General features: G+C 51.4%; 1 protein-coding gene and 1 long non-coding RNA gene across 2 annotated transcripts in view; one reads left to right on the top strand and one right to left on the bottom strand.

The window, feature by feature from the left end:
- Positions 1-26,873, bottom strand: part of KIRREL1 (kirre like nephrin family adhesion molecule 1) — a gene marked incomplete at its 3' end in the record, with an annotated part of 46,853 nt that extends 19,980 nt beyond the window's left edge. The window contains exon 1 of the mRNA XM_083878755.1: positions 26,624-26,873. Within this exon, the coding sequence (XP_083734881.1) occupies positions 26,624-26,675 (52 nt within the window). The 5' untranslated portion in view covers positions 26,676-26,873. The remainder of the gene's footprint in view (positions 1-26,623) is intronic.
- On the top strand, positions 8,148-8,881 carry LOC310919689. Its single transcript, XR_014591839.1, has 2 exons — positions 8,148-8,236; positions 8,282-8,881. It is a non-coding gene; the product is annotated as an uncharacterized lncRNA (long non-coding RNA).
- Positions 26,874-27,201: the final 328 nt, after the last annotated feature.

Genomic DNA, 27,201 nt, shown 5'->3' with positions numbered 1-27,201 from the left:
AAAACGGGCACTAAAATGGCCCCAGATTTTGGGGAAAAATCAAGGGAAAAGGGGGAAAATCAAGGGAAAACAGGAACTGGGATGGCACGGGGATTTTGAGGAAAACGGGCACTAAAATGGCCCCAGATTTTGGGGCAAATCAAGGTAAAAACGGGTCCAGCTGGGGCTGTCGTGCCCTGTCCCATCCCTGTCACCACTCCTGGTGTCACTGTCCCCTCCCTGCCCAAAATTCCAACCCCAACTGTCACCTCTGTCACCCCCCGATGTGTCCCCAACATTGTCCCCAACCCACCAGTGCCACCCTCCCAGCGCCAGCCGAGGTGACAGACTGTGATTGTCACCGCCAGAGCCACCTCCTGTCACTTTGGTGCCACCCCCTCCGGTGTCACCTCGCTGGTGGCTTTTGTCGCCTTGGCCGTGGTGACACTGCACCGAGGTGACAGTGGTGGGGACAGGCGGGAGGTGGCCGCTCGCTGTTGTGTCCCCACATTGTCACCGTGTCCCCCTGGATGATGTGGTGGTGGTGCCACCGTGCCACCCCCCCCCTCATTGTCACCGTGTCCCCTTTGCTGCTGTGCCACCCCCCCAGTGTCACCGTGCCACCCCCGCCATTGTCACCGTGTCCCCCTTGCTGCTGTGACACCCCCTGGTGTCACCGTGCCACCCTCCCCTCTTTGTCACCATGGTCCCTTCCTGCATTCCATGGCCATGTCCCCCTGTCCCCAAACTCTCCTGTCCCCATGGCAATGTCCCCAAACCCTGCTGTCCCCAAGGGAATGTCTCCCTGTCCCCAAATTCTCCTGTGCCCATGGCAATGTCCCCAAACCCCCCTGTCCCCACGGCAATGTCCTCAAACTGGGTGGTGCCAGGACCCCAATGTCCCCTCTCTGTCCCCTCTGTGTCCCTCCATCCCTTCCCGGCCTTGTCTCCCCGGATTTATCAATGGCAATGTCTCCAAATCCTCCTCTGCCCACGGCAATGTCCCCAAACCCCCCTGTCCTCACGGCAATGTCCCCAAACCCCCCTGTCCTCACGGCAATGTCCCCAAACTGGGCAGCACCAGGACCCCACTGCAGTCCCCAATGTCCCCCCCATGTCCCCCTGTCCCTTCCCTCCCTGTCTCCTCAGATCTATCCATGGCAATGTCCCCAAACCCTCCTGTCCCCATGGCACTGTCCCCTTGTCCCCAGACCCCCCTGTCCCCACGGCAATGTCCCCAAACTGGGCAGCACCAGGACCCCACTGCAGTCCCCAATGTCCCCCCCATGTCCCCCTGTCCCCCCTCTATCCCCTCTCTGTCCCCCCCTCTGTCCCCTCTCTGTCCCCCCTCTCTGTCCCCTCTGTCCCCTCTCTGTCCCCTCTCTGTCCCCCCTCTCTATCCCCTCTCTGTCCCCTCTCTGTCCCCCCTCTCTGTCCCCTCTCTGTCCCCTCTCTGTCCCCTCTCTGTCCCCCCTCTCTGTCCCCTCTCTGTCCCCCCTCTGTCTCCCCCATGTCCCCCCCATGTCCCCCTGTCCCTTCCCTCCCTGTCTCCCTGGATTTATCAATGGCAATGTCCCCAAACCCTCCTGTCCCCCATGGTAATGTCCCCAAACCAGGACCCCCCTGTCCCCCCCTCTGTCCCCTCCTCTGTCCCCCCCTCTGTCCCCTCTGTCCCCAGTGTCCCCTGTCCCCCCCGGCGGTTCCCGGCCCGTCTCCCCGGATTTATGGAGCGGGTTTGGGATGGAGCCCCGGGCCCCTCCCTCTCCCTGCTCTCGCCATTAAACTCCGGCTCTCAAAGCTCAGCTGTGGATTCGCGCTGACAGCTCTCAGATAGAGCCAAATCTCCCCGCGCCGCAGCTTTTTTTTGCTTTTTTTTCTTTATTTTTTACCCTTTTTTTCCCTCTCTTTTTTACTCTTTTTTTCCTCCATTTTTACCCATTTTTTCTTCTCTTTTTAGCCTTTTTTTCCTCTCTTTTTTCTCCTTTTTTCCCACATTCCCCCTATTTTTTTTCTTTTTCCTCCCCATTTTTCCTCTTTTCCCCCCTTTTTTCTCCCTCTTCAACCTTTTTTCCTCCCTTTTCTTACCCTTTTTTCCTTCTCTTCTTTACTCCTTTTTTCTTCTCTTTTTCACCCTTTTTTTCTCCCTTTTTTAACCTTTTCCCCCCATATTTTCCCCTATTTTTTTCCTTTTTCCTCCCATTTTCCTCTCTTTTCTCCCTTTTTTGTCCCTTTTTTACCCTTTTTTCCCTCCCTTTTTAACCCTTTTTTCCCTCCCTTTTTAACCCCTTTTTCCCTCCCTTTTTTACCCTTTTTTCCTCTCTTTTTTACCCTTTTTTCTCTCCCCTTTTTACCCTTTTTTCTTCCCTTTTTTTGCGCCTTTTTCTCTCCCTTTTTTTCTCCCTTTTTTCTCCCCTTTTTACCCCTTTTTCCCTCCCTTTTTCCCTCCTTTTCCTCCCTATTTTTCCTCTTTTTTCCCCATGTTTTTGCCTTTTCTTCCCACCTTTTTCACGTTTTGCCTCATTTTCCCCCTTTTCTTCCCCCATTTTTCCCCCATTCTCCCCATTTTCCCCATTTTTTTCCATTTTCTCCCCCATTCACCCCATTTTCCCCCATTTTCCCTATTTTTCCCCATTTTTCCCCTTTTCCCCCCATTTCCCCCCTATTTTCCTTTCTTTCCCCTCCTTATTTTCTCTCTCTCCCTCCTCCCCTTTCCTCTCCTCGTGCCTTTTATATTTAAACCCTTTTCCCCTCCTCTTCCCGACTTGTTCGTTTCTATTTTTACGAGAAAGAAAAAAAAAAATTAAAAAAAAAAATTAAAAAAAACCAACCCAACAAAACCCGGCGGGAGGGAGGGAGGAGACTTTAAAATAAAATAAAATAAAATAAAATAAAATAAAATAAAATAAAGAAATAAAATAAAATAAATCTTTTTCCCTGGGTTGTTTGGGGGCCGGATGGGGTGGATGGGATGGGATTTATGGGATGGGGTCAGTGGAATGGGATCCATACAATGGGATTTATGGGATGGGATTTGGGGGTGGGATGGGATGGGATCCACTGGGTGGGATTTATGGGACAGGGTCAGTGGGATGGGATTTATGGGATGGGGTCAGTGGAATGAGATAGACGGGATGGGATTTATGGGATAGGATGGGACCCATGGGATGGGATTTATGGGATGGGATTTATGGGACAGGATCAGTGGGATGGGATGGGACTTGTGGGATGGAATTTATGAGATGGGATCAGTGGGATGGGATGGGGTCCACAGGAAGGGATTTATGGGATGAGATGGGATTTATGGGATGGAGTCAGTGGAATGGGATCCATAGGATGCGATTTATGGGATGGGATCAATGAGATGGGATTGATGGGATCAGTGGGATGAGATGGGATAGGATCCATGGCATGGGATCCATAGGAGAGGATTTATGGGATGGGATCTATGGGATGGGATCGCTGGGATGGGGTGGACAGGGTGGGATGGGATCCATAGGATGGGATTTATGGGGTGGGATTTGTGGGATGGGATTTATGGGATGGGATCAATGGGACGGGATCCATAGGATGGGATTTATGGAATGGGATTTATGAGATGGGGTCAGTGGGATGGGATGGGATGCGGAGGGTCCCGAGCTGGAGACCCCAACAAAGCTGGGAATGTGGGATCCCATCCTGACAGGGAATTGGGATCTCATTTTACCAGGGATCCATCCCATTTTTATCAGGAATTCCAGCCCCCATTTTCCTGTGAATTCCGGCCCCCATTTTCCTGTTTCCCCAGGAATTTTGTCCTTATTTTCCCAAGAATTCTGATCCCCATTTTCCTGTTTATTTGGCCCCCATTTTCCCATTTTTCCAGCCCCTGTTTTCCTGTTTTCCTGGGAATTTTACCCCCATCCCGTAGGGAATTCTGGCCCCCGTTTTCCCGGGAATTCCGGCCCCCATTTTCCCATTTCCCGGGAATTTTGCCCCTGTTTTCCCGGTAATTTTGGCCCCATTTTCCTGGGAATTTTGCCCATTTTTACTCCCATTTCCCCAGGAATTCCAGCCCCCATTTTCCTATTTTTCCCGGTAATTTTACCCCTGATTTCCCAGGAATTTTGGCCCCATTTCCCCGGGAATTTTGCCCCTGTTTTCCCAGGAATTCCAGCCCCAATTCTCCTATTTTTCCCGGGGAATTTTGCCCCCATTTTCCTATTTTTCCCTGGAATTCCGGCCCCATTTTCCCAGTAATTCCCGCCCTATTTTTCCAGGAATTTTGCCCCTATTTTCCCAGTAATTCCGGCTCCCAATTTCCTATTTTTCCTGGGAATTTTACCCCTGTTTTCCCAGGAATTTTACCCCCATTTTCCCAGGAATTCCAGCCCTCATTTTCCTATTTTTCCCGGTAATTTTGCCCCCATTTTCCCGGTAATTTTGCCCCATTTTCCCGGTAATTTTGCCCCATTTTCCCGGTAATTTTTCCCCCGTTTTCCCGGGATTTGGGGCCCCATCCCGGCGGGAAGGCGGCGCGGGCGGATCTGGGAGAGCAGAGCAGAGACGAGATGAGCCCTGGCACATCCCGCTCCCCCTCCCGGCGCCAGCAACTATTTTTGGGATTCAGGAATTTGGGACTTTTCGGCTCAGCCCGGCCACGGCTCCAGCCCTGTCCCCAAATAGGGAATCACCCGGTTTAACCCCATAAAAAAACCAGGATGAAATCGGCGCAAAAATATTGGATTTTTGGGATATTTCTTCCCGAAAAAATCCCAAATTTTTGCTGAAATTCCCGTTTTTCTTCCCTTTTTTTAAAAAAATTATTTTTATTTTTATTCATTATTATTATTGTTATTATTATTACTATTATTATTATTACTATTATTATTGTTATTATTGTTATTATTATTATTATCGTTATTATTATCATTACTATTATTATTGTTGTTATTATTATCATTATTATTACTATTATTACTATTATTATCACTGTCATTATTATTATTGTTATTATTATTATCGTTATTATTATCATTATTATTACTATTATTGTCATTAATATCATTATTATTACTATTATTACTATTATTACTATTATTATTACTGTTATTATTGTTATTATTATTATTATTATTATTATTATTATTATTATTATTATTATTATTATTATTATTTTGTACTTTCTGGAAAAGCCGGATCAGCTCCCGGAGAAGGGGGAAAAAATTCCAGGATTTTTAAAATTTATTTATTTTTTTTTTTTTTTTTAAGGTCAAGAAAAAGAATCCCAAATAATTCCAGCTGTCCCCATGTCCCCACTTTGTCACCAAGTAGGTGACACTTCCAGGGTGTCCCTCCCATCCCTGGACAAGCACAAAATTTTGGGGATTTTTCAGGATTTTGGGGGATTTTGGAGTTTTTGGGGTTTGGAATTTGGGGGAGGGGCGTTTGGGGGTGTCCCCATCCCCCCCCAGATGTCACTTGGTGTCGCCTCGGTGTCATTTGGTGTCACCCCAAAGTCCCCGACCCCGTTTTGGGCCTCAATCCCCCAGTCGTTCTCTAATCCAGGAATTAATTAAATATTCCGGCCTTTAATTCCTCGATAATTGAATCCCGCAATCCCCGGGATGGGCGGGAAAGGGGCGATGTCCCTTCTGTGCCACCGGGCCTGGCCCTGGCCCTGTTCCTTTGTGTCACTGTCATCGGTGTCCCTGTGTCCCCATCCCTGTCCCTGTGTCCCCATCCCTGTCCCTGTGTCCCCATCCCTGTCCCCATCCCTGTCCCTGTGTCCCCATCCCTGTCCCATCACTGTCCCTGTCCCCATCCCAAACTCCCCAAAGTCCATTTGTCCCTGTCCCTGTGTCCCCATCACTGTCCCCGTTCCCCTTGTGCCACTGCCCTCGGTGTCCCTGTGTCCCCATTGCTGTCCCCTGTCCCTTGTCCCCATCCCTGCCATCCCAACCTTCCCATTGTCCCTTTGTCCCTGTCCCTGTGTCTCCATCACTGTCCCCTGTCCCTGTCCCCATCCCCACCATCCCAAACTCCCCCAAAGTCCATTTGTCCCTGTCTCTGTCCCCATCCCTCTTCTGCCACCGTCCTCGGTGTCCCTGTGTCCCCATCCTTGTCCCTGTCCCTGTCCCTGTCCCATGTCCCCATCCTCGCCATCCCAAACTCCCCAAAGTCCATTTGTCCCTTTCCCTGTCCCTATCCCTGTCCCCATTCCCATTGTGTCACCATCCTCAGTGTCCCTGTGTCCCCAACCCTGTCCCCATCCCCACCATCCCAAACTCCCCAAAGTCCCTTTGTCCCTGTCCCTGTGTCCCCATCACTGTCCCCATTCCCCTTATGCCACCGTCCTTGGTGTCCCTGTCCCCATCCCTGTCCCTGTCCCATCCCTCCTGTGCCACCATTCTTAGTGTCCGTGTCCCTGTCCCTGTCCCTGTCCCCATTGCCATCCCTGTCCCTGTCCCATCCCTGTCCCTGTCCCCAAAATCCACCCGGGGCTTTTCCCACAGGCTTGGGGACACCCCAATGTCCCTGGGGGTGGCCTGGGGGTGACACGGGGGTGACAGGGACCCCTCCCGACCTCTCCACACCCTCAAGAGGGAAAATTGGGAATGGGGGGAGCACCAGAATCCCCCAAAAATCCACCTGGGGCTTTCCCCAAAGGCTTGGGGACATTGTGGTGTCCCCAGGGGTGACACTGGGGTGACAGGAGGTGACACTGGGGTGGCTCCCGGCCTGTCCCCGCCCGCAGAAGACTCGGAGCTCTCCGGGGAAGGGATGCTCCAGTTATTTCCATTTCTTTTCTTTTTTCTTTTTTTTTTTTTTTTTTTTTTTTTTTTTTTTTTTTTTTTTCAAACATAAAAAAGGCGAAATTAGAAAAACAAATGAGGAGAGGAAATGGCTGCCCCTCCCCCACCGCAGTGTCCCCTCCCCCAGCCCAGTGTCACCAGTGTCCCCTCCCCCACACCAGTGTCGCCAGTGTCCCTCGCGGGGTCACCTTGGTGGTGGCACAGCCCGGGGGGGGTGGCCGGGGTGGGGGTGGGGACAGCAGGGATGTCACCACGGTGGTGGCCTTAGAGATGTCCCCAAGCTGGTGGCACTGGGATCACTGGTGACACTGGGATGTCACCACAATGGTGGCACTAGGGTTGGTGACAGAGGGGTGTCCCTACAGTGGTGGCACCAGCAATGGGGTCACAGGGATGTCCCCAACCTGGTGGCACTGGGGGTGGTGACACAGGAATGTCCCCACGGTGGTGGCCTTAGGAATGTCCCCAAGCTGGTGGCACTGGGGTTGGTGACACAAGGATGTGACCATGGTGGTGGCACGGGGGTGATTGGTGACACAGGGATGTCCCCAAGCTGGTGGCACCAGCAATGGGGTCACAGGGGTGTCCCCATGCTGGTGGCACTGGGATCACTGGTGACACAGGGATGTCCCCACAATGGTGGCCTTACGGATGTCCCCATGGTGGTGGCACCAGGCTCATGGGTGACATGGGGGTGTCACCACAATGGTGGCACTGATTGGTGACACAGGAGTGTCCCCATGGTGGTGGCACTGGGATCATTGGTGACACTGGGGTGTCACCAGGCTGGTGGCACTGGGGTTGGTGACACAGGGATGTCACCACAATGGTGGCACTGGGGTCACTGGTGACACAGGGATGTGACCATGGTGGTGTCACTGGGATCACTGGTGACACTGGGATGTCACCACGATGGTGGCACTGGGGTTGGTGACACAGGAATGTCCCCACGGTGGTGGCCTTAGGAATGTCCCCAAGCTGGTGGCACTGGGGTTGGTGACACAGGGATGTCCCCATGGTGGTGGCACTGGGGTCACTGGTGACACAGGGGTGTCCTGGGGGAAACTGAGGCACGAGGCCCATGGGGTTGGTTTTCCATGAGGGAAACTGAGGCACGGGTCCATGGGGAAACTGAGGCACAGATCCACTGAACTTCCAGAGGGAAACAGGCACGGGGTGGGGGGTCCATAGAAGGATTTTCCAGAGGGAAACTGAGGCACAGGGGAGTCCATGGAAGGATTTTCCATGGGGGAAACTGAGGCACGGATCCATGAACACTGAATTTCCAGAGGGAAACTGAGGCACGGATCCATGAACACTGAATTTCCAGAGGGAAACTGAGGCACGGATCCATGAACACTGAATTTCCAGAGGGAAACTGAGGCACGGGGGGACCATAGAAGGGTTTTCCAGAGGGAAACTGAGGCACGGGTCCACTGAATTTCCACAGGGAAACTGAGGCACGGGTCCATGAACACCAAATTCCCAGAGGGAAACTGAGGCACGGGGAGGGGGTCCAAGAAAGGATTTTCCAGAGGGAAACTGAGGCATGGGAGGGTCCATGAATTTCCCTGGACACCAAATTTCCAGAGGGAAACTGAGGCACGGGGGGTCCATAAAAGGATTTTTTTCCATGAGGGAAACTGAGGCACGGGGGGGATTCCAGGCTCTCCTCCCTCCCCTCCTCCCCCTCTATCCGTTAACCCCGTTAATTAACAAAGTCTCATTAAGAGCTCTGCTAATGAGGGCACAGCTCCGGAGGGGAGGGAGGAGGGAGGAGGAAAAAAAAAATTCCAGAGGTTTTTTTAAAATTATTTTCCATATTTTTTGGCCTTTTTTAAAAATTATTTTTTGGTTTTGGCGCTTTTTTTATTATTATTTTATTTTATTTTATTTTATTTTATTTTATTTTATTTTATTCTATTCTATTTTATTTTATTTTATTTTATTTTATTTTATTTTATTTTATATTTTATTTTATTCTATTTTATTTTATTCTATTTTATTCTATTTTATTTTATTTCATTCTATTTTATTTTATTTTATTTTATTTTTTATTTTTTGTGGCTTTTTTTTTTTTTTTTTTGGCTCATTTTTCCCTCTCATTAAATCCAGGATTTTATTTTTTTTTTTAATTTCTTTTTTTTTTTTTCCTCTCTCTCTCTCCCTTTGCTCACAAAAGTCTTAATTAGACATTGTTCCTCCACAAATTAATTAGGGCTGGGCCAGGAATTCCGAGAGCCCGAGGGATGAAAAGGGAATAACGAGGGGAGGGGAAGGGAAGGGGCCGGGGGCGCCTTTTGGGGGGATTTTGGGGTCTCAGATTAATTTTTTGGGGGTCTCAGATCAGTTTTTGGGGAGTCAGGGAGGGGTTTGGGGTCTCAGATCAGTTTTTGGGGTCTCAGATCAGTTCTTTGGAGGTCTCAGGTTGGTTTTTTGGGGGGTCAGGGAGGGGTTTTGGGGTTCAGGGAGGTTTTCTGGGGTTCTCAGACCAGGTTTTGGGGGTCTCAGATTGGTTTTTGGGGGTCTCGAGGTGGTTTTTGGGGAGTCTCAGATTAATTTTTTTGGGATCTCAGATCAGTTTTTGGGGGGTCAGGGGGAGTTTTTTGGGGTCTCAGATCAGGGAGGGTTTTTGGGGGCTCAGATTAATTTTTTGGGGGGTCAGGGATGTTTTTGGGGGCTCAAGGAGGATTTTTGGAGGTCTCAGATCAGTTTTTGGGGTCTCAGATTAATTTTTTTGGGGGGTCAGGGAGGGTTTGGGGGGCTCAGGGAGGGTTTTTGGGGTCTCAGATCAGTTTTTGGGGTCTCAGATCAGTTTTTTGGGGGCTCAAATTGGTTTTTTGGGGGCTCAGGGCAGTTTTGGGGGTCTCGAGGTGGTTTTTGGGGGGTCAGGGAGGATTTTTGGGGTCTCAGGGCATTTTTGGGGGGTCTCAGATTGGTTTTTGGGGGCTCAAATTGGTTTTTGGGGGATCAGGGAGGATTTTTGGGGGTCAGGGCAGTTTTTGGGGGTCTTGGGGTGGTTTTTAGGGACCCAAAAAAAGGCATTTTTTCTTGGGGGGGGGGAAATTTTTTTTTTTTTTGAGAAAATCCAGATTTTTTTAGGGGGAGGATCTGAATTTTTGGGGGGGAAACTTGAGATTTTTTTTTTTGGGGGGGAGAAATTTTAATTTTTGAGGATTAATTCAGAATTTTGTGGGGAAAAATTTGAATTTTTTTTGGGTGGAATTCAGAACTTTTGGGGGAGAATCCACTAATTTTTTTTTTGGGTAAAAAAAAAAAATCAATATTTTTTGTGGAAAATCAATATTTTTGGGGGGCAGAAATTGATTTTTTGGTATTTTTGGAGGGAAATCTCGACTTTTTTTGGGGAAATTCGATTTTTTTGGGGAGAAATTCAGGTTTTTTTGTATTTTTGGGTGAGAATTGAGGATTTTTTGGGCCGTCCCGAGCTCTCCCTGTCCCTGCGGTCGGAGCTGGGGATGATCCCACACTTCTGGAATTTGAGGAATTTCCTGCCGAGGCTCCTCTGGAAAAGGAGGGAAAAAAAACTCTCTGAATTTTTAACTCTTTCCTCCCCAGGCCCGGAGAGAATTTGAGCGATTTGAGGATTTTTTTTTTTCTGATTTTATTTCGATTTTTTTCTGATTTTTTTTCACATTTTTTCCTGATTTTTTTTCTGATAGTTTTGATTTTTTTTCTGATTTTTTTCTGATTTTATTTCGATTTTTTCTGATTTTTTTTCTGATTTTTTTCAAATTTTTCCTGATTTTTATTTCGATTTTTTCTGATTTTTTCTGATTTTTTTTTCACTTTTTTTTCCTGATTTTTTTTCTGATTTTTTTCTGATTTTATTTCGATTTTTTTTCGATTTTTTCGATTTTTTTTCTGATTTTTTTCAAAATTTTCCTCATTTTTATTTCGACTTTTTCTGATTTTTTTCCTGGTTTTTTTCCCCTGATTTTTTTTCTGATTTTTCTTTCTGATTTTTTTCTGATTTTTTCTGATTTTTTTTCTGATTTTTTTCTGATTTTTTTCTGATTTTATTTCGATTTTTTCTGATTTTTTCACTTTTTTTTCCTGATTTTTTTTCTGATTTTTTCTGATTTTTTCTGATTTTTTTTCGATTTTTTCGATTTTTTTTCTGATTTTTTTCAAAATTTTCCTCATTTTTATTTCAACTTTTTCTGATTTTTTTCCTGGGTTTTTTTTTCCCCTGATTTTTTTTCTGATTTTTTCCTGATTTTTTTTCTGATTTTTTCCTGATTTTTTTTCTGATTTTTTCCTGATTTTTTTCCGATTTTTTTCTGATTTTTTTTCTGATTTTTTCTCTTTATTATGGAAAAAAAATCAAATTTTGCCTCAATTTCCCTCCCCTTGACCCTGAAGATTCAATTCCTGCCCTAAAACCCTTTAAAATCTCCCCAAAATACCCAAAAATACCCAAAAACCTCCTGAAAATTCCCTTTTTTCCCCCCTCAACTTATTAAAAATAAAATTACTTTGAATTTTCTCACTTTTTTCCCTTTTTAAAATAAAAATTTCATCAAAATTTTGAAAAAAAAAAGGCCTGGAAATTTTCCCCACCCCAAAAATGGCCCCAAAATTGGGATTTTCCCTTTTTTGGCCTCAAAAGTGGGAAAAATGTGAATTTTTTGGGGAAAAAAACCATTTGGGGAAGAAGAAAAATGTTGATTTTTTGGGGAAATTCTATTTGGGGAAGGAAAAAAAAGAGAATTTTGGGAAAAATCCACTTGGGGAAGGGGAAAAAAATGTGAATTTTGGGGTGAAAAATGTGGATTTTTGGGGGAAAAAAAGTGAATTTTGGGGTGAAAAATGTGGATTTTTTGGGGAAAATGTGGATTTTTTGGGGAAAAAAGTGGATTTTGAGCTGAAAAATGTGGATTTTGGGATGAAAAAATTAGAATTTTGGGGAAAATCCACATAGAGAAGGAGAAAAATGTGAATTTTGGGGTGAAAAATGTGAATTTTGGGGTGAAAAATGTGAATTTTGGTGTAAAAAATGTGAATTTTGAGGGGTAAAACATTAATTTGAGGGGGAAAATGTTAATTTTAGCAAAACCCACATAGGAAAAGGGTGAAAATATTGATTTTTTTAAAAAAAACGTGGAATTTTGGGAAAAAAAATAAAAAACCCAGGACAAAATTAAAACCTTCATCCCCATCCCCCATTTACCCCCAAAAAAACCCCTAAAAAAAAATCAAATTTTTCCCCTTTTTTTCCCTCTTATTCCCACAGCAACCGCTCTGGGCTTGGAAATAAAACTTGATTTATTTTATTTTAATTTTTTTTTTGCCTTTTTTCCCCCCTCCTCCTCTTTTTTTTTTTTTTTTTCCCTTTTCCCACCCCAAACTCGTTATTTTGGTTTCCATTTGGATCATAATCCGCTCGTTGCTGTGGCAACGCTGGCGGCTCTTGATGTCCCAGCCCTCGCAGAAAAAAAAGCCTTTTTTTCCCCTTTTTTTCCCTTTTTTTCCCCCCCTTTTTTTCCCTTTTTTCCTCCCCTTTTTCCCCTTTTTTCTCCTTTTTTTCTCCTTTTTTTCCCCTCTTTTTTCCCCTTTTTTCCCCTTTTTTTCTCCTTTTTTTCTCCTTTTTTTCTCCTTTTTCCCTCTTTTTTCCCCCCTTTTTTCCCCCTTTTCCCCCTTTTTTCCCCTTTTTTCCCCCTTTTTTCCCCCCTTTTTTTCCCCCTTTTTTCCCCTTTTTTATCCCCATTTTTCCCTTTCCCCCCTTTTTTCCCCTCTTTTTCCCCTCCTTTTTTCCCCCTTTCCCCCCATTTCCCCCAAATCCCAAATCCCTGATCCCAAATCCCAAATCTGAGCTTCCCTGACCCCAAATCCCTGATCCCAGATCTCAGATTCCTGATCCCTGATCCCAAATCCCTGACCCCAAATCCCAAATCCCAGATCTGAGATCCCAATCCCCAAATCCCCAATCCCAAATCCCCAAATCCCAGATCTGAGATCCCAATCCCCAAATCCCTGATCTCAGACCCCAAATCCAATTCCAAATCCCGGGATGGTTCTGACCCCACAGGATGGTCCTGGGGGCCCCATGGGGTGGATTTGGGGTGGGTCTGGGGTGGTCCTGACCCCATGGGGTGATTTGGGGAGGCTCTGACCCCATGGGGTGGTTTTGGGGTGGGTATGGGGGGATTTGGGCCCCATGGGATGGTTTTGGGGTGGTTTTGGGGTGGTTCTGCCCCTATGGGGTGGGCATGGGGTGATTCTGACCCCATGGGGTGGTTTTGGGGTGGTTCTGGGGGGATTCAATCCCCACGGGATGGTTTTGGGGGGATTTTGGGGTGGTCCTGGCCCTATGGGGTGGTTCTGACCTTATGGGATGGTTCTGGGGTGATTCTGGGGGGACTTGGGCCCCATGGGATGGTTTTGGGGTGGGTCTGGGGTGGTCCTGGCCCTATGGGGTGGTTCTGGGGGGGGCTCTGACCCCATGGGATGGTTTTGGGGGGATTTTGGGGGGAATTGGGCCCCAGGGGGTTGGTTTGGGGTGGTTCTGGCCCCATAGGATGGCTTTGGGGGGGGTATGGGGTGGTCCTGGCCCTATGGGGTGGTTTGGGGGGGGTCTCTGATCCTATGGGATGTTTTGAGGGGGCTCTGACACTATGGGATGGTTTTGGGGTGGCTTTCGAGTGGTCCTGGCCCCATGGGGTGGTTTTGGGGGGGCTCTGATCCTATAGGATGGTTTTGGGGTGGTTCTGGAGTGGATCTTGGCCCCATGGGGTGGCTTGGGGGGGGGTCATTAATCCATGGGGTGGTTCTGGGGTGTTTCTAACCCCATGGGGTGGGTTTTGGGGTTCTCCTCAACCCATGGGGTGGTTTTGAGGTGGTTTGGGGTGGTTCTGACCCCATGAGGTGGTTCTGGGGAGGATTTGGGCCCCATGGGGTGGCTTTGGGGTGGTTTTGGGGTGGTTCTGACCCCATGGGGTGGTTTTGGGGTGGTTTTGGGGTGGTTCTGACCCCATGGGGTGGCTTTGGGGTGGTTTTGGGGTGGTTCTGACCCCATGGGGTGGTTTTGGGGGGATTTTGGGGTGGTCCTGGCCCTATGGGGTGGTTCTGGGGGGCTCTGACCCCATGGGATGGTTTTGGGGTGGTTTTGGGGTGACCCCACAGATTGATCCCGGGGGTCTCCTCACCCCACAGGCCAATGCACGGCCCGTCCCACTGGTGCCACCTCAGTGTCCCCACGTGTCCCCCTCATTCTCGGTGCCACCTCAATGTCCCCTTTCCTTTACCTGGTGCCACCTCAATGTTCCCTCTCCTTTCCCGGTGTCACTTCAGTGTCCCCCCTGCTCCTTTTCCAGGTGCCACCTCATTGTCCCCACAATTCCTGGTGCCACCTGTGTCCCTTTTCTTTTTCCTGGTGCCACCTCAGTGTCCCCTCCCTGTTCCCAGTGCCACCTCGGTGTCCCCACCTGTCCCCTCCCCTCCTTTCTCAGTGTCCCCTCCTTTTCCTGGTGCCACTTCAGTGTCCCCAAGTGTCCCCTCCCATTCCCAGTGCCACCTCAGTGTCCCCTTTGCTCCTTTCCTGGTGCCACATCAATGTCCCCTCTCCTTTCCCGGTGCCACCTCTGTGTCCCCACCTGTCCCCCCCTCTCCTTTCTCGGTGTCACCTCCTTTTCCTGGTGCCACCTCATTGTCCCCTTCACTCCTTTCCTGGTGCCACCTCAGTGTCCCCACAATCCCCAGTGCCACCTCAGTGTCCCCAAATGTCCCCTCCCTGTCCCTGGTGCCACCTCAATGTCCCCTTTCCTTCTCCAAGTGCCACCTCAGTGTCCCCAGGTGTGTCCCCTCCCATTCCCAGTGCCACCTCAATGTCCCCACATGTCCCCTCTCTTTTCCAGGTGCCATCTCAGTGTCCCCAAATGTCCCCTCCCTGCTCCAGGTGCCACCTCATTGTCCCCTCTCCTTTCCAGGTGCCACCTCAGTGTCCCCAAATGTCCCCTCCCTGCTCCAGGTGCCACCTCATTGTCCCCTCTCCTTTCCAGGTGCCACCTCAGTGTCCCCAAATGTCCCCTCCCTTTTCCAGTGCCACCTCAATGTCCCCTCCTGTCCCTGGTGCCACCTCAGTGTCCCCAAGTGTCCCCTCCTGTCCCCGGTGCCACCCCCCGGCGGGGACAGGCTTTATGCAAATGAGCCGCGGTGCCCGGGGACCGCAATTACCGCCGGAGCCATTAATTAAGAGATAATTAATTAAGGGATAATTAAAAAAGGGGGGAGGGAAAAGGAGCTTTGATGAGAAAACCTCCAGGTGATGGTGGGGAGTTGAGGGGAGGGGGGAGAATTCCTGAAAATTCCCAAAAATTCTTGATAATTCTCAATAATTAATGATAATCCTCGATAATTAATGATAATTCCCAATGATTTTCCTGATAATTCCCGATAATTCCCCATAATTCCTGATGATTCCCCATAAATCCTCATAATATTCATTATAATTCCCGATAATTCCCACTAATTCCTAATAATTCATGATAATTCCTAATAATTCCTGAAAATTCCTAATAATTAATGATAATTCCTAATAATTCCTGAAAATTCCTAATAATTCATGATAATTCCTGATAATCTTCCTGATAATTCCCCATAATTCCCCATAATTTGCCATAATTCCCATAATTTCTGATAATGCCCGAGAATTCCCAAAAATTCCTGATAATCCTCAATAATTAATGATAATTCCCAATAATCTTCCCGATAATTCCCAATAATAATTCCCGATAATCTTCCTGATAATTCCCCATAATTCCTGGTAAGGCCTGATAATTCCCAATAATATTCCCAATAATTCCTGATGATATTCCTGATAATTCCCCATAATTCCTGAGAATTCCCAATAATTCTTGAGAATTCCCAATAATATTCCCGATAATTCCCAATAATGTTGTCCCTGGCACTGTCCCTGCTCCACCTGGAGCCACCTCAGGATCCCAAATCCTGCAGGATCCTAAATCCAATGAGATCCCAAATCCTCCATAACCCCAAATCCAACAGGATCCCAGATCCAATGGGAAACAAAATCCCACAGGATCCCAATTCCAATGGGATCCCAAATCCCACAGGATCCCAAATCCTTCAGGATCCCAAATATCACTGGATCCCAAATCCCACAAGATCCCAAATCTTCCATAACCCAAATCCTTCAGGACCCCAAATCCCACAGAATCCTAAATCCCACCAGATCCCAAATCCAATGAGAACCCAAATCCTGCAGGGTCACAAATTCCATGAGATCCCAATTCCAACAGGATCCCAAATCCTCTGAGATCTCAAACCTTGGATGATCCCAAATCCCATGGGATCCCAAATCCCACAGGATCCCAAACCCTCTGGGATCTCAAGTCAGACAGGATCCCAAATCCAATGGGATCCCAAATCATCCAAGATCCCAAATCCCACAGGATCCCAAGTCCCACGGGACCTCAAATCCAATGGGATGCCAAATCCTTCAAGATCCAAATTCCTCCAGGATTCCAAGTCCTCCGAGATCCCAAATCTTGGAGGATCCCAAACCCTCTGAGATCTCAAGTCTGACACGATCCCAAATCCCACAGGATTGCAAATCCTGCAGGGTCCCAAATTCCATGAGATCTCAAATCCTCCATAATCCCAAATCCTCCAAAACCCCAACTTTCCCAGGATCCCAAATCTTCCATAACCCCAAATCCCCTGGGATTTCAAATCCGAGATCCCGAATCCCACGGGATCCCAAATCCCACCAGATCCACAATCTTTCATAATCCCACAGGATCTGAAATCCCCACAAGATCCCAAATCCCTCAGGACTCCGAAATAAACATATAAAATAAAATATAAAATATAAAATAAAACTCCCAAACTGGAGCCATCGATCCCAAACTGGAACTGTCCCATCCCAAACTGGGACTGTCCCACCCCAAACTGGAACTGTCCTGTCCCAAACTGGAACTGTCCTGTCCCAAACTGGAACTGTCCCACCCCAAACTGGAACTGTGCAATCCCAAACTGGAACTGTCCCACCCCAAACTGGAACTGTCCCGTCCCAAACTGGAACTGTCCCACCCCAAACTGGAACTGTCCCATCCCAAACTGGAACTGTCCTATCCCAAACTGGAACTGTCCCACCCCAAACTGGAACTGTGCAATCCCAAACTGGAACTGTCCCATCCCAAACTGGGACTGTCCCATCCCAAACTGGAACTGTCCCATCCCAAACTGGGACTGTCCCATCCCAAACTGGAACTGTCCTGTCCCAAACTGGAACTGTCCCATCCCAAACTGGAACTGTCCCATCCCAAACTGGAACTGTCCCGTCCCAAACTGGAACTGTCCCATCCCAAACTGGAACTGTCCCATCCCAAACTGGAACTGTCCTGTCCCAAACTGGAACTGTCCCGTCCCAAACTGGAACTGTTCCATTCCAAACTGGGACTGTCCCATCCCAAACTGGAACTGTCCCACCCCAAACTGGAACTGTGCAATCCCAAACTGGGACTGTCCCATCCCAAACTGGAACTGTCCCATCCCAAACTGGGACTGTCCCATCCCAAACTGGAACTGTCCCACCCCAAACTGGAACTGTCCCATCCCAAACTGGAACTGTCCTATCCCAAACTGGAACTGTCCCATCCCAAACTGGAACTGTCCCATCCCAAACTGGAACTGTCCCATCCCAAACTGGGACTGTCCCATCCCAAACTGGAACTGTCCCATCCCAAACTGGGACTGTCCTATCCCAAACTGGAACTGTCCCGTCTCAAACTGGAACTGTCCCATCCCAAACTGGAACTGTCCCACCCCAAACTGGAACTGTCCCATCCCAAACTGGAACTGTCCTGTCCCAAACTGGAACTGTCCCATCCCAAACTGGAACTGTCCCATCCCAAACTGGAACTGTCCAATCCAAACTGGAACTGTGCAATCCCAAACTGGAACTGTCCTGTCCCAAACTGGAACTGTCCTGTCCCAAACTGGAACTGTCCCGTCCCAAACTGGGACTGTCCCACCCCAAACTGGAACTGTCCCGTCTCAAACTGGAACTGTCCTGTCCCAAACTGGAACTGTCCCACCCCAAACTGGAACTGTCCCATCCCAAACTGGAACTGTCCCATCCCAAACTGGAACTGTGCAATCCCAAACTGGGACTGTCCAATCCCAAACTGGAACTGTCCCATCCCAAACTGGGACTGTCCCATCCCAAACTGGAACTGTCCCACCCCAAACTGGAACTGTCCCATCCCAAACTGGAACTGTCCTATCCCAAACTGGAACTGTCCCATCCCAAACTGGAACTGTCCCGTCTCAAACTGGAACTGTCCCATCCCAAACTGGAACTGTCCCATCTCAAACTGGAACTGTCCAATCCAAACTGGAGCTGTCCAATCCCAAACTGGAACTGTCCCGTCCCAAACTGGAACTGTCCTATCCCAAACTGGGACTGTCCCACCCCAAACTGGAACTGTCCCACCCCAAACTGGAACTGTCCCGTCCCAAACTGGAACTGTCCTATCCCAAACTGGGACTGTCCCACCCCAAACTGGAGCTGTCCAATCCCAAACTGGAACTGTCCCGTCCCAAACTGGAACTGTCCTATCCCAAACTGGAGCTGTCCCATCCCAAACTGGAACTGTCCCATCCCAAACTGGAACTGTCCCATCCCAAACTGGAACTGTCCCATCCCAAACTGGGACTGTCCCATCCCAAACTGGGACTGTCCCACCCCAAACTGGGACTGTCCCATCCCAAACTGGAACTGTCCCGTCCCAAACTGGAACTGTCCCGTCCCAAACTGGAACTGTCCCACCCCAAACTGGAACTGTCCCACCCCAAACTGGAACTGTCCCACCCCAAACTGGTGCTGTCCCATCCCAAACTGGGACTGTCCCGTCTCAAACTGGAACTGTCCCACCCCAAACTGGAACTGTCCCGTCCCAAACTGGAACTGTCCTGTCCCAAACTGGAACTGTCCCATTCCAAACTGGAACTGTCCCATCCCAAACTGGAGCTGTCCAATCCCAAACTGGAACTGTCCTGTCCCAAACTGGAACTGTCCCATCCCAAACTGGAGCTGTCCAATCCCAAACTGGAACTGTCCCATTCCAAACTGGAACTGTCCAATCCCAAACTGGAACTGTCCCGTCCCAAACTGGAGCTGTCCAATCCCAAACTGGAACTGTCCCGTCCCAAACTGGAACTGTCCCACCCCAAACTGGGACTGTCCAATCCCAAACTGGGACTGTCCAATCCCAAACTGGAACTGTCCCGTCCCAAACTGGAACTGTCCTGTCCCAAACTGGAACTGTCCCATTCCAAACTGGAACTGTCCCATCCCAAACTGGAACTGTCCCGTCCCAAACTGGAACTGTCCAATCCCAAACTGGAGCTGTCCAATCCCAAACTGGAGCTGTCCCATCCCAAACTGGAACTGTCCCATCCCAAACTGGGACTGTCCCATCCCAAACTGGAACTGTCCCGTCCCAAACTGGAACTGTCCCGTCCCAAACTGGAACTGTCCCGTCCCAAACTGGAGCTGTCCCGTCCCAAACTGGAACTGTCCCGTCCCAAACTGGAGCTGTCCTACCCCAAACTGGAACTGTCCTGTCCCAAACTGGAACTGTCCCATCCCAAACTGGAGCTGTCCAATCCCAAACTGGAACTGTCCCATTCCAAACTGGAACTGTCCAATCCCAAACTGGAACTGTCCCGTCCCAAACTGGAGCTGTCCAATCCCAAACTGGAACTGTCCCATCCCAAACTGGAACTGCCCCATCTCAAACTGGAACTGCCCCATCCCAAACTGGAACTGTCCCATCCCAAACTGGGACTGTCCTACCCCAAACTGGAACTGTCCAATCCCAAACTGGAACTGTCCCGTCCCAAACTGGAACTGTCCCATCCCAAACTGGAACTGTCCTATCCCAAACTGGAACTGTCCCATCCCAAACTGGAACTGTCCCATCCCAAACTGGAACTGTCCCGTCTCAAACTGGAACTGTCCCATCCCAAACTGGAACTGTCCCATCCCAAACTGGAACTGTCCCGTCCCAAACTGGAACTGCCCCATCCCAAACTGGAACTGTCCAATCCCAAACTGGAACTGTCCCGTCCCAAACTGGAACTGTCCCACCCCAAACTGGAACTGTCCCATCCCAAACTGGAACTGTCCCACCCCAAACTGGAACTGTCCCACCCCAAACTGGAACTGTCCCATCCCAAACTGGAACTGTCCCATCCCAAACTGGAACTGTCCTGTCCCAAACTGGACCCATTCCACCCCAAATCTGACCCATCTCACCCTAAAACCGAACCCGTCCCATCCCAAATTTGTCCCATCTCACCCCAAAACTGGACCCATCCCATCCGAAATCTCACCCATTTCACCCCAAATCGAACCTTTCTTGTCCCAAAGCAAACCTGTCCCATCCCAAACCAAACCCATTTCATCCCAAACCAAACCCGTCCCATCCCAAACTGAACCCGTCTTGTCCCAAATCTGACTCGTCCTACCCCAAACTGGTGCCAAACTGGAGTCCTCCAACTCCAATCTGGACCCATCCCACCCCAAACTGAACCCATCTCAGCCCAAATCTGACCCATCCCACCCCAAACTGAACCCATCTCAGCCCAAACCTGACCCATCTCACCCCAAACTGAACCTTTCTCATCCCAAACCAAACCCATCCCTTCCCAAACCAAATCCATCCCACCCTAAACTGGGCCCATCCTGCCCCAAACCAGACCCGTCCCGCCCCAAACCGAACCCATTCCACCCCAAAACCGAACCCATTCCACCCCAAAACCGAACTCATTCCACCCCAAACTGGACCCATCCCACCCCAAACCGGACCCGTCTAACCCCAAATCTGACCCATCCTGCCCCAAACTGGACCCGTCCCACCCTAAATATGATCCATCCCATCCCAAACTGAACTCCTCTCGACCCAAACCGAACCCACCCCACCCCAAATCTGACCCATCCCACCCCAAAGAGAACCCTTCTCGTCCCAAAACAAACCCATCCCGTCCCAAACCTGACCTGTCCTGCCCCAAATCTGACCCATCCTACCCCAAACTGGTGCCAGACTGGAGTCCTCCAACCCCAATCTGGACCCATCTCACTCCAAACTGAACCCATGCCACCCCAAATCTGAACCCATCCCACCCCAAATATGACCCATCTCACCCCGAACCAAACCTTTCTTGTTCCAAACCAAATCCGTCCCATCCCAAACCGAACTCGTCCCACCTCAGAACCGAACCCGTCCCACCCCAAATTGGACCCATCCCACCCCAAATCTGACCCAAACCAGACCTGTCGCACTCCAAACCGGACCTGTCGCACCCCAAACCGGTGCCAAACTGGAGCCCTCCAACTCCAAACTGGATCCATCTCTCATCCCAAACCGAACCCGTCCCGTCCCAAACTGAACCTGACCTGCCCCAAATCTGACCCATCCCATCCCAGAACCAAACCCATCCTGCCCCAAATCTGACCCATCTCACCCCAAATCTGACCCATCTCACCCCAAATCTGACCCATCTCACCCCAAATCTGACCCATCTCACCCCAAATCTGACCCATTTTACCCCAAATCTGACCCGTCCCACCCCAAATCTGACCCATCCCATCCCAAATCTGACCCATCTCGCCCCAAACTGGACCCGTCCCACCCCAAACCAAACCAAATTTTCCAGAATAAAACTCTCCAAAATTTTTCAGAAAAAAAATCCCTTTTTTTTTCACCCTTTTCCTCCCTTTTTTCACCCTTTCCCCCCCATTATTTTCATTTTTTTCACCTTTTTCTCCCCCTTTTCACCCTTTTTTCACTCTTTTTTCCTCCCTTTCCCCCCCCCCCCCCCTTTTTTCACTTGTCTTTTTAAAACCCGCCCTCAGTTCAGGTGAATTTTTAATATTTTTTTTTGAGTTTTTTTATAATTTTTTTCCTTTTTTTTTTTTTTTTTTTTTTTTTTCCTTCTCTCTCCTCTCGGCATCTTAGCAACGCCGCCCCCTTAATTAAAAATTAGATTGGATTTTTTTTTTTGTCTTTTTTTTTTTTTTTTCAGCTGGGAAGGAGCCTGAGGCCTCGCTGGGGATCCCGGACCCTAAAGAAAAAGGGGGAGACCCCCCCAAAAAATGGGGGTGAGCCCCTCTCTTCCCCCTGAGGGGCTGGGGGAGGTTTTGGGGTGAAAAAAGGTGAAAAAAGGGGGGGGGGGGGAAGGGTGAACAAAAGGTGAAAAAAGAGGGGAGAAAAGGGGAAAAATTGGTGAAAAAACAGGGGGAAAAAGGGGAGAAAAGTGTGGAAAAAGGGGAGAAAAAAGGGTGAAAAAAGAGGGGGGAAAAAGGGTGGAAAAAGAGGAGAAAAAAGGGTGAAAAAAGAGGGGGGGGAAAAGGGTGAAAAAAGAGAGAGAAAAATGGGTGAGAAAAGGTGAAAAAATAGCAAAAAAGGGGGGGAAAGGATGGAAAAAGGGGTGGAAAAAGGGTGAAAAAAGGTGAAAAAGGGGATTTTTTTTTTCCTCCTCCCAGCCCCTTTTCCAAGGAATTCCTGGTCCACAAGGACCAGTCCTGGGATTTGGGAGAACCGGGCCTGGTTCTATCAGGACCTTCTGGTACCGAACCGGAGGATCCACAAGGACCAGTCCCAGGATCTGGGAGAACCGGGCCCGGTTCCATCAGAACCTTCCGATACAGAACCAGGAGCTCCAGGAGGACCAGCCCTGGGATTTATGAGAATCGGGCCCAGTTCTATCACGACCCCCCATAACTGGAGGGGGGGTCCACAAGGACCAGTCCCAGGACTGGGAAGAACTGGGCCTGGTTCCATCAGAACCTTCCAGTACCAAATGGGGGGATCCAGGAGAACTGGGCCCAGTCCCATCAGAACCCCCAGTAACGAACAAGGGAGTCGACAAGGATCAGTCCCAGGATTTGGGAGAACTGGGCTCGGTTCCATTGGGACCTCCTGGTACCGAACCGGGGGATCCACAAGGACCAGTCCCAGGATTTGAGAGAATTGGGCTCGGTTCCATCCACCCCATGGTACCGGAGGGGATGGTCCAGAAGAACCAGGCCTGGTTCTATCAGAACCCCCAGTACCAAACGAGGGAGGGTTCACAAAGACCAGTCCCAGGATTTGGGAGAACTGGGCTCGGTTCCATTGGGACCTCCCAGTACCGAACCGGGGGATCCACAAAGACCAGTCCCAGGGCTGGACCCAGTTCCATCAGAACCCCCCGATACCAAACCAGGGGATCCACAAGGACCAGTCCTGGGATTTGGGAGAACTGGGCCCGGTTCCATTGGGACACCCTGGTACCAAATGGGGGAATCCAAGAGAATCGAACCTGCTCCCATCAGGAGCCTCCGGTACCGAACTGGAGGATCCACCAGGACCAGTCCCAGGACTGGGGAGAACTGGGCCTGGTTCCGTTGGGACCTCCCAGTACCGAACCGGGGGATCCACAAGGACCAGTCCCAGGACTGGGCCCAGTTCCATCAGAACCCCCCGGTACCAAAGTGGGGGTCCAGGAGGGTCAGTCCCGGGATCTGGCAGAACCAGGCCCGGTTCTATCAGGACCCTCCGATACCAAAGGGGGGTCCAGGAGAACCAAACCCGGTTCCATCAGGACCCCCAGTACTGAACAGGGTGGTCCCAGAGTGTCAGTCCCAGGACTGGGAAGAACCAGGCCTGGTGCTATCAGGACCCCCCTGGTACCAAACGGAGGTTCAAAAGAACTGGTCCAGTTCCATCAGGACTCCCGGTACCAAACTGGGGGATCCACAAGGACCAGTCCCAGGATTTGGGAGAATTGGGCTCGGTTCCATCCACCCCACGGTACCGGAGGGGATGGTCCAGAAGAACCAGGCCTGGTTATATCAGGACCTCTGGTACCAAAGTGGGAGGGGGGTCCACAAGGACCAGTCCCAGGACTGGGCCCAGTTCCATCAGGACCCCCCGGTACCAAAGGGGGGTCCAGGAGGATCAGTCCCAGGACTGGGGAGAACCAGGCCCAGTCCCATCAGAACCCTCCAGTACCGAACCGGGGCGTCCACAAGGATCAGGCAGAACCAGACCCAGTTCTATCAGGACCCTCCAGTACCAAACCAGGGGATACAGGAGGACCAGTCCCAGGACTGGGCCTAGTTCCATCAGGGCCTCCCAGTACCGAACCGGGGGATCCACACGGACCAGTCCCAGGATCTGGCAGAACCAGACCCGGTTCCATCAGAACCCTCCAGTACCGAACCAGGGGATCCAGGAGGACCAGCCCTGGGATTTGGGGGAACCAGGTCCAGTCCCATCCACGCCCCCAGTACCAGAGGGGGGTCCAGGAGAAACAAACCCAGACCCATCAGGATCCCTGGTACCGAACAGGGGGATCCACAAGGACCAGTCCCAGGATCTGGCAGAACCGGGCCTGGTTCTGTCAGAACCCTCTGGTACCGAATGGGGTTCCAGGAGAGCCGGGTCTGGTTCTATCAGAACCCCCCGGTACCGAACTGGGGATCCACAAGGACCAGTCCCAGGATCTGGCAGAACCGGGCCCGGTTCTATCAGAACCCTCCGGTACCGAAAGGGGTTCCAGGAGAACCTGGCCTGGTTCTATCAGAACCCCCCGGTACTGAATGGAGGGATCCACAAGGACCAGTCCCAGGACTGGGCCCAGTTCCATCAGGACCTCCCAGTACCAAACTGGGCCATCCACAAGGACCAGGATCCAGCAGAACCGGGCCCGGTTCCATCAGAATCCCCCGGTACTGGATCTGGCGGGAACCCACTTTGGATTTGGGAAAACCGGGCCTGGGATGGACAAGAACAAGCCGCGATTTCACCCGAACCCCCCGGTACCACAACGGCGGCTCCACGAGCACCAAACCCGGGCCTGGCGGCACCACCAGAACCGGCCCCGAGCTCCGGTACCGGCCCGAACCGCTCTGATCCCTCCGGGAACGGGCGGGACCGGAGACCGGCGGGGCTGGATCGCTGCCCGAGGAGTTGGGAACGGCCCCGGGCCGGCCTCGCGCAGCTCCGAGTGCCCCCGGTACCGAACCCAGTTCCGAACCCGGTACTGGACTTGGGACCAAACCCGGGTACTGATCCCCGGTACCGGACCCCAGGACCGAACCCCGGTACCGAACCCGGTACCAAACCCTGGGACCAAACCCCGGGACCAAATCCTGGTACCGAACCCGGTACTGAACCCCGGTACCGAACCCCAGTACCGAACCCCAGTACCGAGCTCTGGGACCGAGCCCTGGGACCGAACCCCGGGACCAAATCCCCAGGACCGAACCCTGGGACTGAACCCTGGGACCGAGCCCCGGTACTGATCCCCGGTACCCAATTCTCGGTACCAAACCCCCGGTACCTATCCCTGGTACTGATCCCCGGTACCCAATTCTCGGTACCAAACCCCCGGTACCGAGCCCCGGTACCCAATTCTGGGTACCAAACCCCCGGTACCGATCCCCGGTACCAATCCTTGGTCTCCAATTCCCATTACCAATCCCCGGTACCAATCTCGGGTCTCCAACCTCTGGTAAAAACCCCTGGTACCAACCCCCGGTACCAATCCCCAACCCCCGGTACCAATCCTGGGTCTTCAATCCTCAATACCAACCCCCGGTACGGATCCCCAACCCCCGGTACCGACCCCCGGTACCAATCCCCAACCCCCGGTACCAATCCCGGGTCTCCAATCCTCGGTACCAATCCCCAACCCCCGGTACTGACCCCCGGTACCAATCCCCAACCCCCGGTACCAATCCCCGGTACCAATCCCTGGTCCTCAGTCTCGAATCTCTAATCCCTGGTGCCCAATCCCCGTTACCGATCCCCGTTAGCAACCGCCGGTACCGATTCCTGGTCCCAATCTCCGGTAAAACCCCCCCGGTACCAATCCCGGTACCGAATCCCCGCTCCTCTCCTCCCTCTCCCTGTCCCCGTTCTGCCCCCGGTACCGAATTCCCGGTGCCGATCTCGGTCTCCAATCCCCGGGTACCGAATCCCCCATCCCTCCCTCCCTCTCCCGTTATCCCCCGGTTCCGATCCGCGGTCCCAAACCCCTGGTCCCAAATCCCCGGTACCGAATCCCCGGTCCCACTCTCCGGTTCCGAACCCCCGGGTACCGAATCCCCGGTACCGAATCCCCGGTACCGAATCCCCGGTCCCACTCTCCGGTTCCGAACCCCCGGTCCCAATTCCCGGTACCAAATCCCCCATCCCGAGTCCTCGATCCCGAACCTCTGGTACCGAACCCCCGGTACCGAATCCCCCATCCCTTCCTCCCTCTCCCGTTCTCCCCCGGTCCCATTCCCCGGTCCCGAACCCCCGGTACCGAATCCCCGGTACCGAATCCCTGGTTATTATTTTGGTCTCCAATCCTCGCTCCCCAACCCTCGGTCCCAAACCCCGGGTACCAAATCCCCGGTACCGAAGCCCCAGTACCGAATCCCCAGTCCCAACCCCGGGTACCGAATCCCCGGTATCGAACCCCCGGTAGAAAAATCCCCGATCCCACTCTCCGGTACCAAATCCCCGGTACCGAATCCCCGGTACCGAATCCCCGGTACCGAATCCCCGGTACCGAATCCTCCATCCCGAACCTCCGGTACCGAACCCTCAGTACTGAATCCCCGGTACCAAATCCCCGGTCTCAAACCCCCGGTACCGATTCCCGGGTACCGAATCCCCATCCCTCCCTCCCTCTCCTGTTCTCCCCCGGTCCCAATCCCCGGTACCGAATCCCCCATTCCTCCCTCCCTCTCCTGTTCTCCCCCGGTTCGGATGGCGGTCCCGGTGCCCACCCCCGGTCCCGGTTCGGATGGCGGTGCCGGTGCCCACCTTGCCCGCGGGTCCCGGCGGCGGAGAGCAGGCACAGGAGGAGGATCCTCATGCTCCCGTCCCGCCGCGCTCCGGCCCGGGGCCCTCCGGGGCTCCCGGTGCTCCCGGGAAACCTCCGCCCAGGATTTTGGGGCTTTTTCCCGCTACCCCCGGGGATTATTTTGGGGGGGGGAAAAGCCCGGCCCGGCCGGGGGTGGCGGATCCGGGGCCGGGCAGGGGCCGGGAAGGGCCACGGAGGCTCCGATGAGCTCCGAGAGCCGAAACAGCGGCGGCGGCGGCGGGAGGGACCGGGGGGGACGGGGGGGAGGAGGAGGAGGAGGAGGGATGGAGGGGGGCCAGGGGAGGGAGGAGGAGGAGGAGACACAGAGAGAGGAGGAGGGAGGAGGAGGGAGGAGGGAAAGAGGGAGGAGGGAAAGAGAGGGAGAGAGGGAGAGAGGGAGAGAGGGAGAGAGGAGGAGGAGGAGGAGGAGAGGGGATGAGGCGGAGGGGGGTCAGGGAAAGGGAGGGAGGAGGAGACACAGAGAGAGGAGGAGGGAGGAGGAGGGAGGAGGGAAAGAGGGAGAGAGGGAGAAAAGGAG

This window comes from Zosterops lateralis, assembly GCF_965231275.1.
Source record: "Zosterops lateralis genome assembly, chromosome: 27".
In the NCBI taxonomy this organism is placed as follows: Eukaryota; Metazoa; Chordata; class Aves; order Passeriformes; family Zosteropidae; genus Zosterops; species Zosterops lateralis.
The sequence above is the reverse complement of the archived record's forward strand: the minus strand, read 5'-3'. Positions and strand labels throughout refer to the sequence as shown.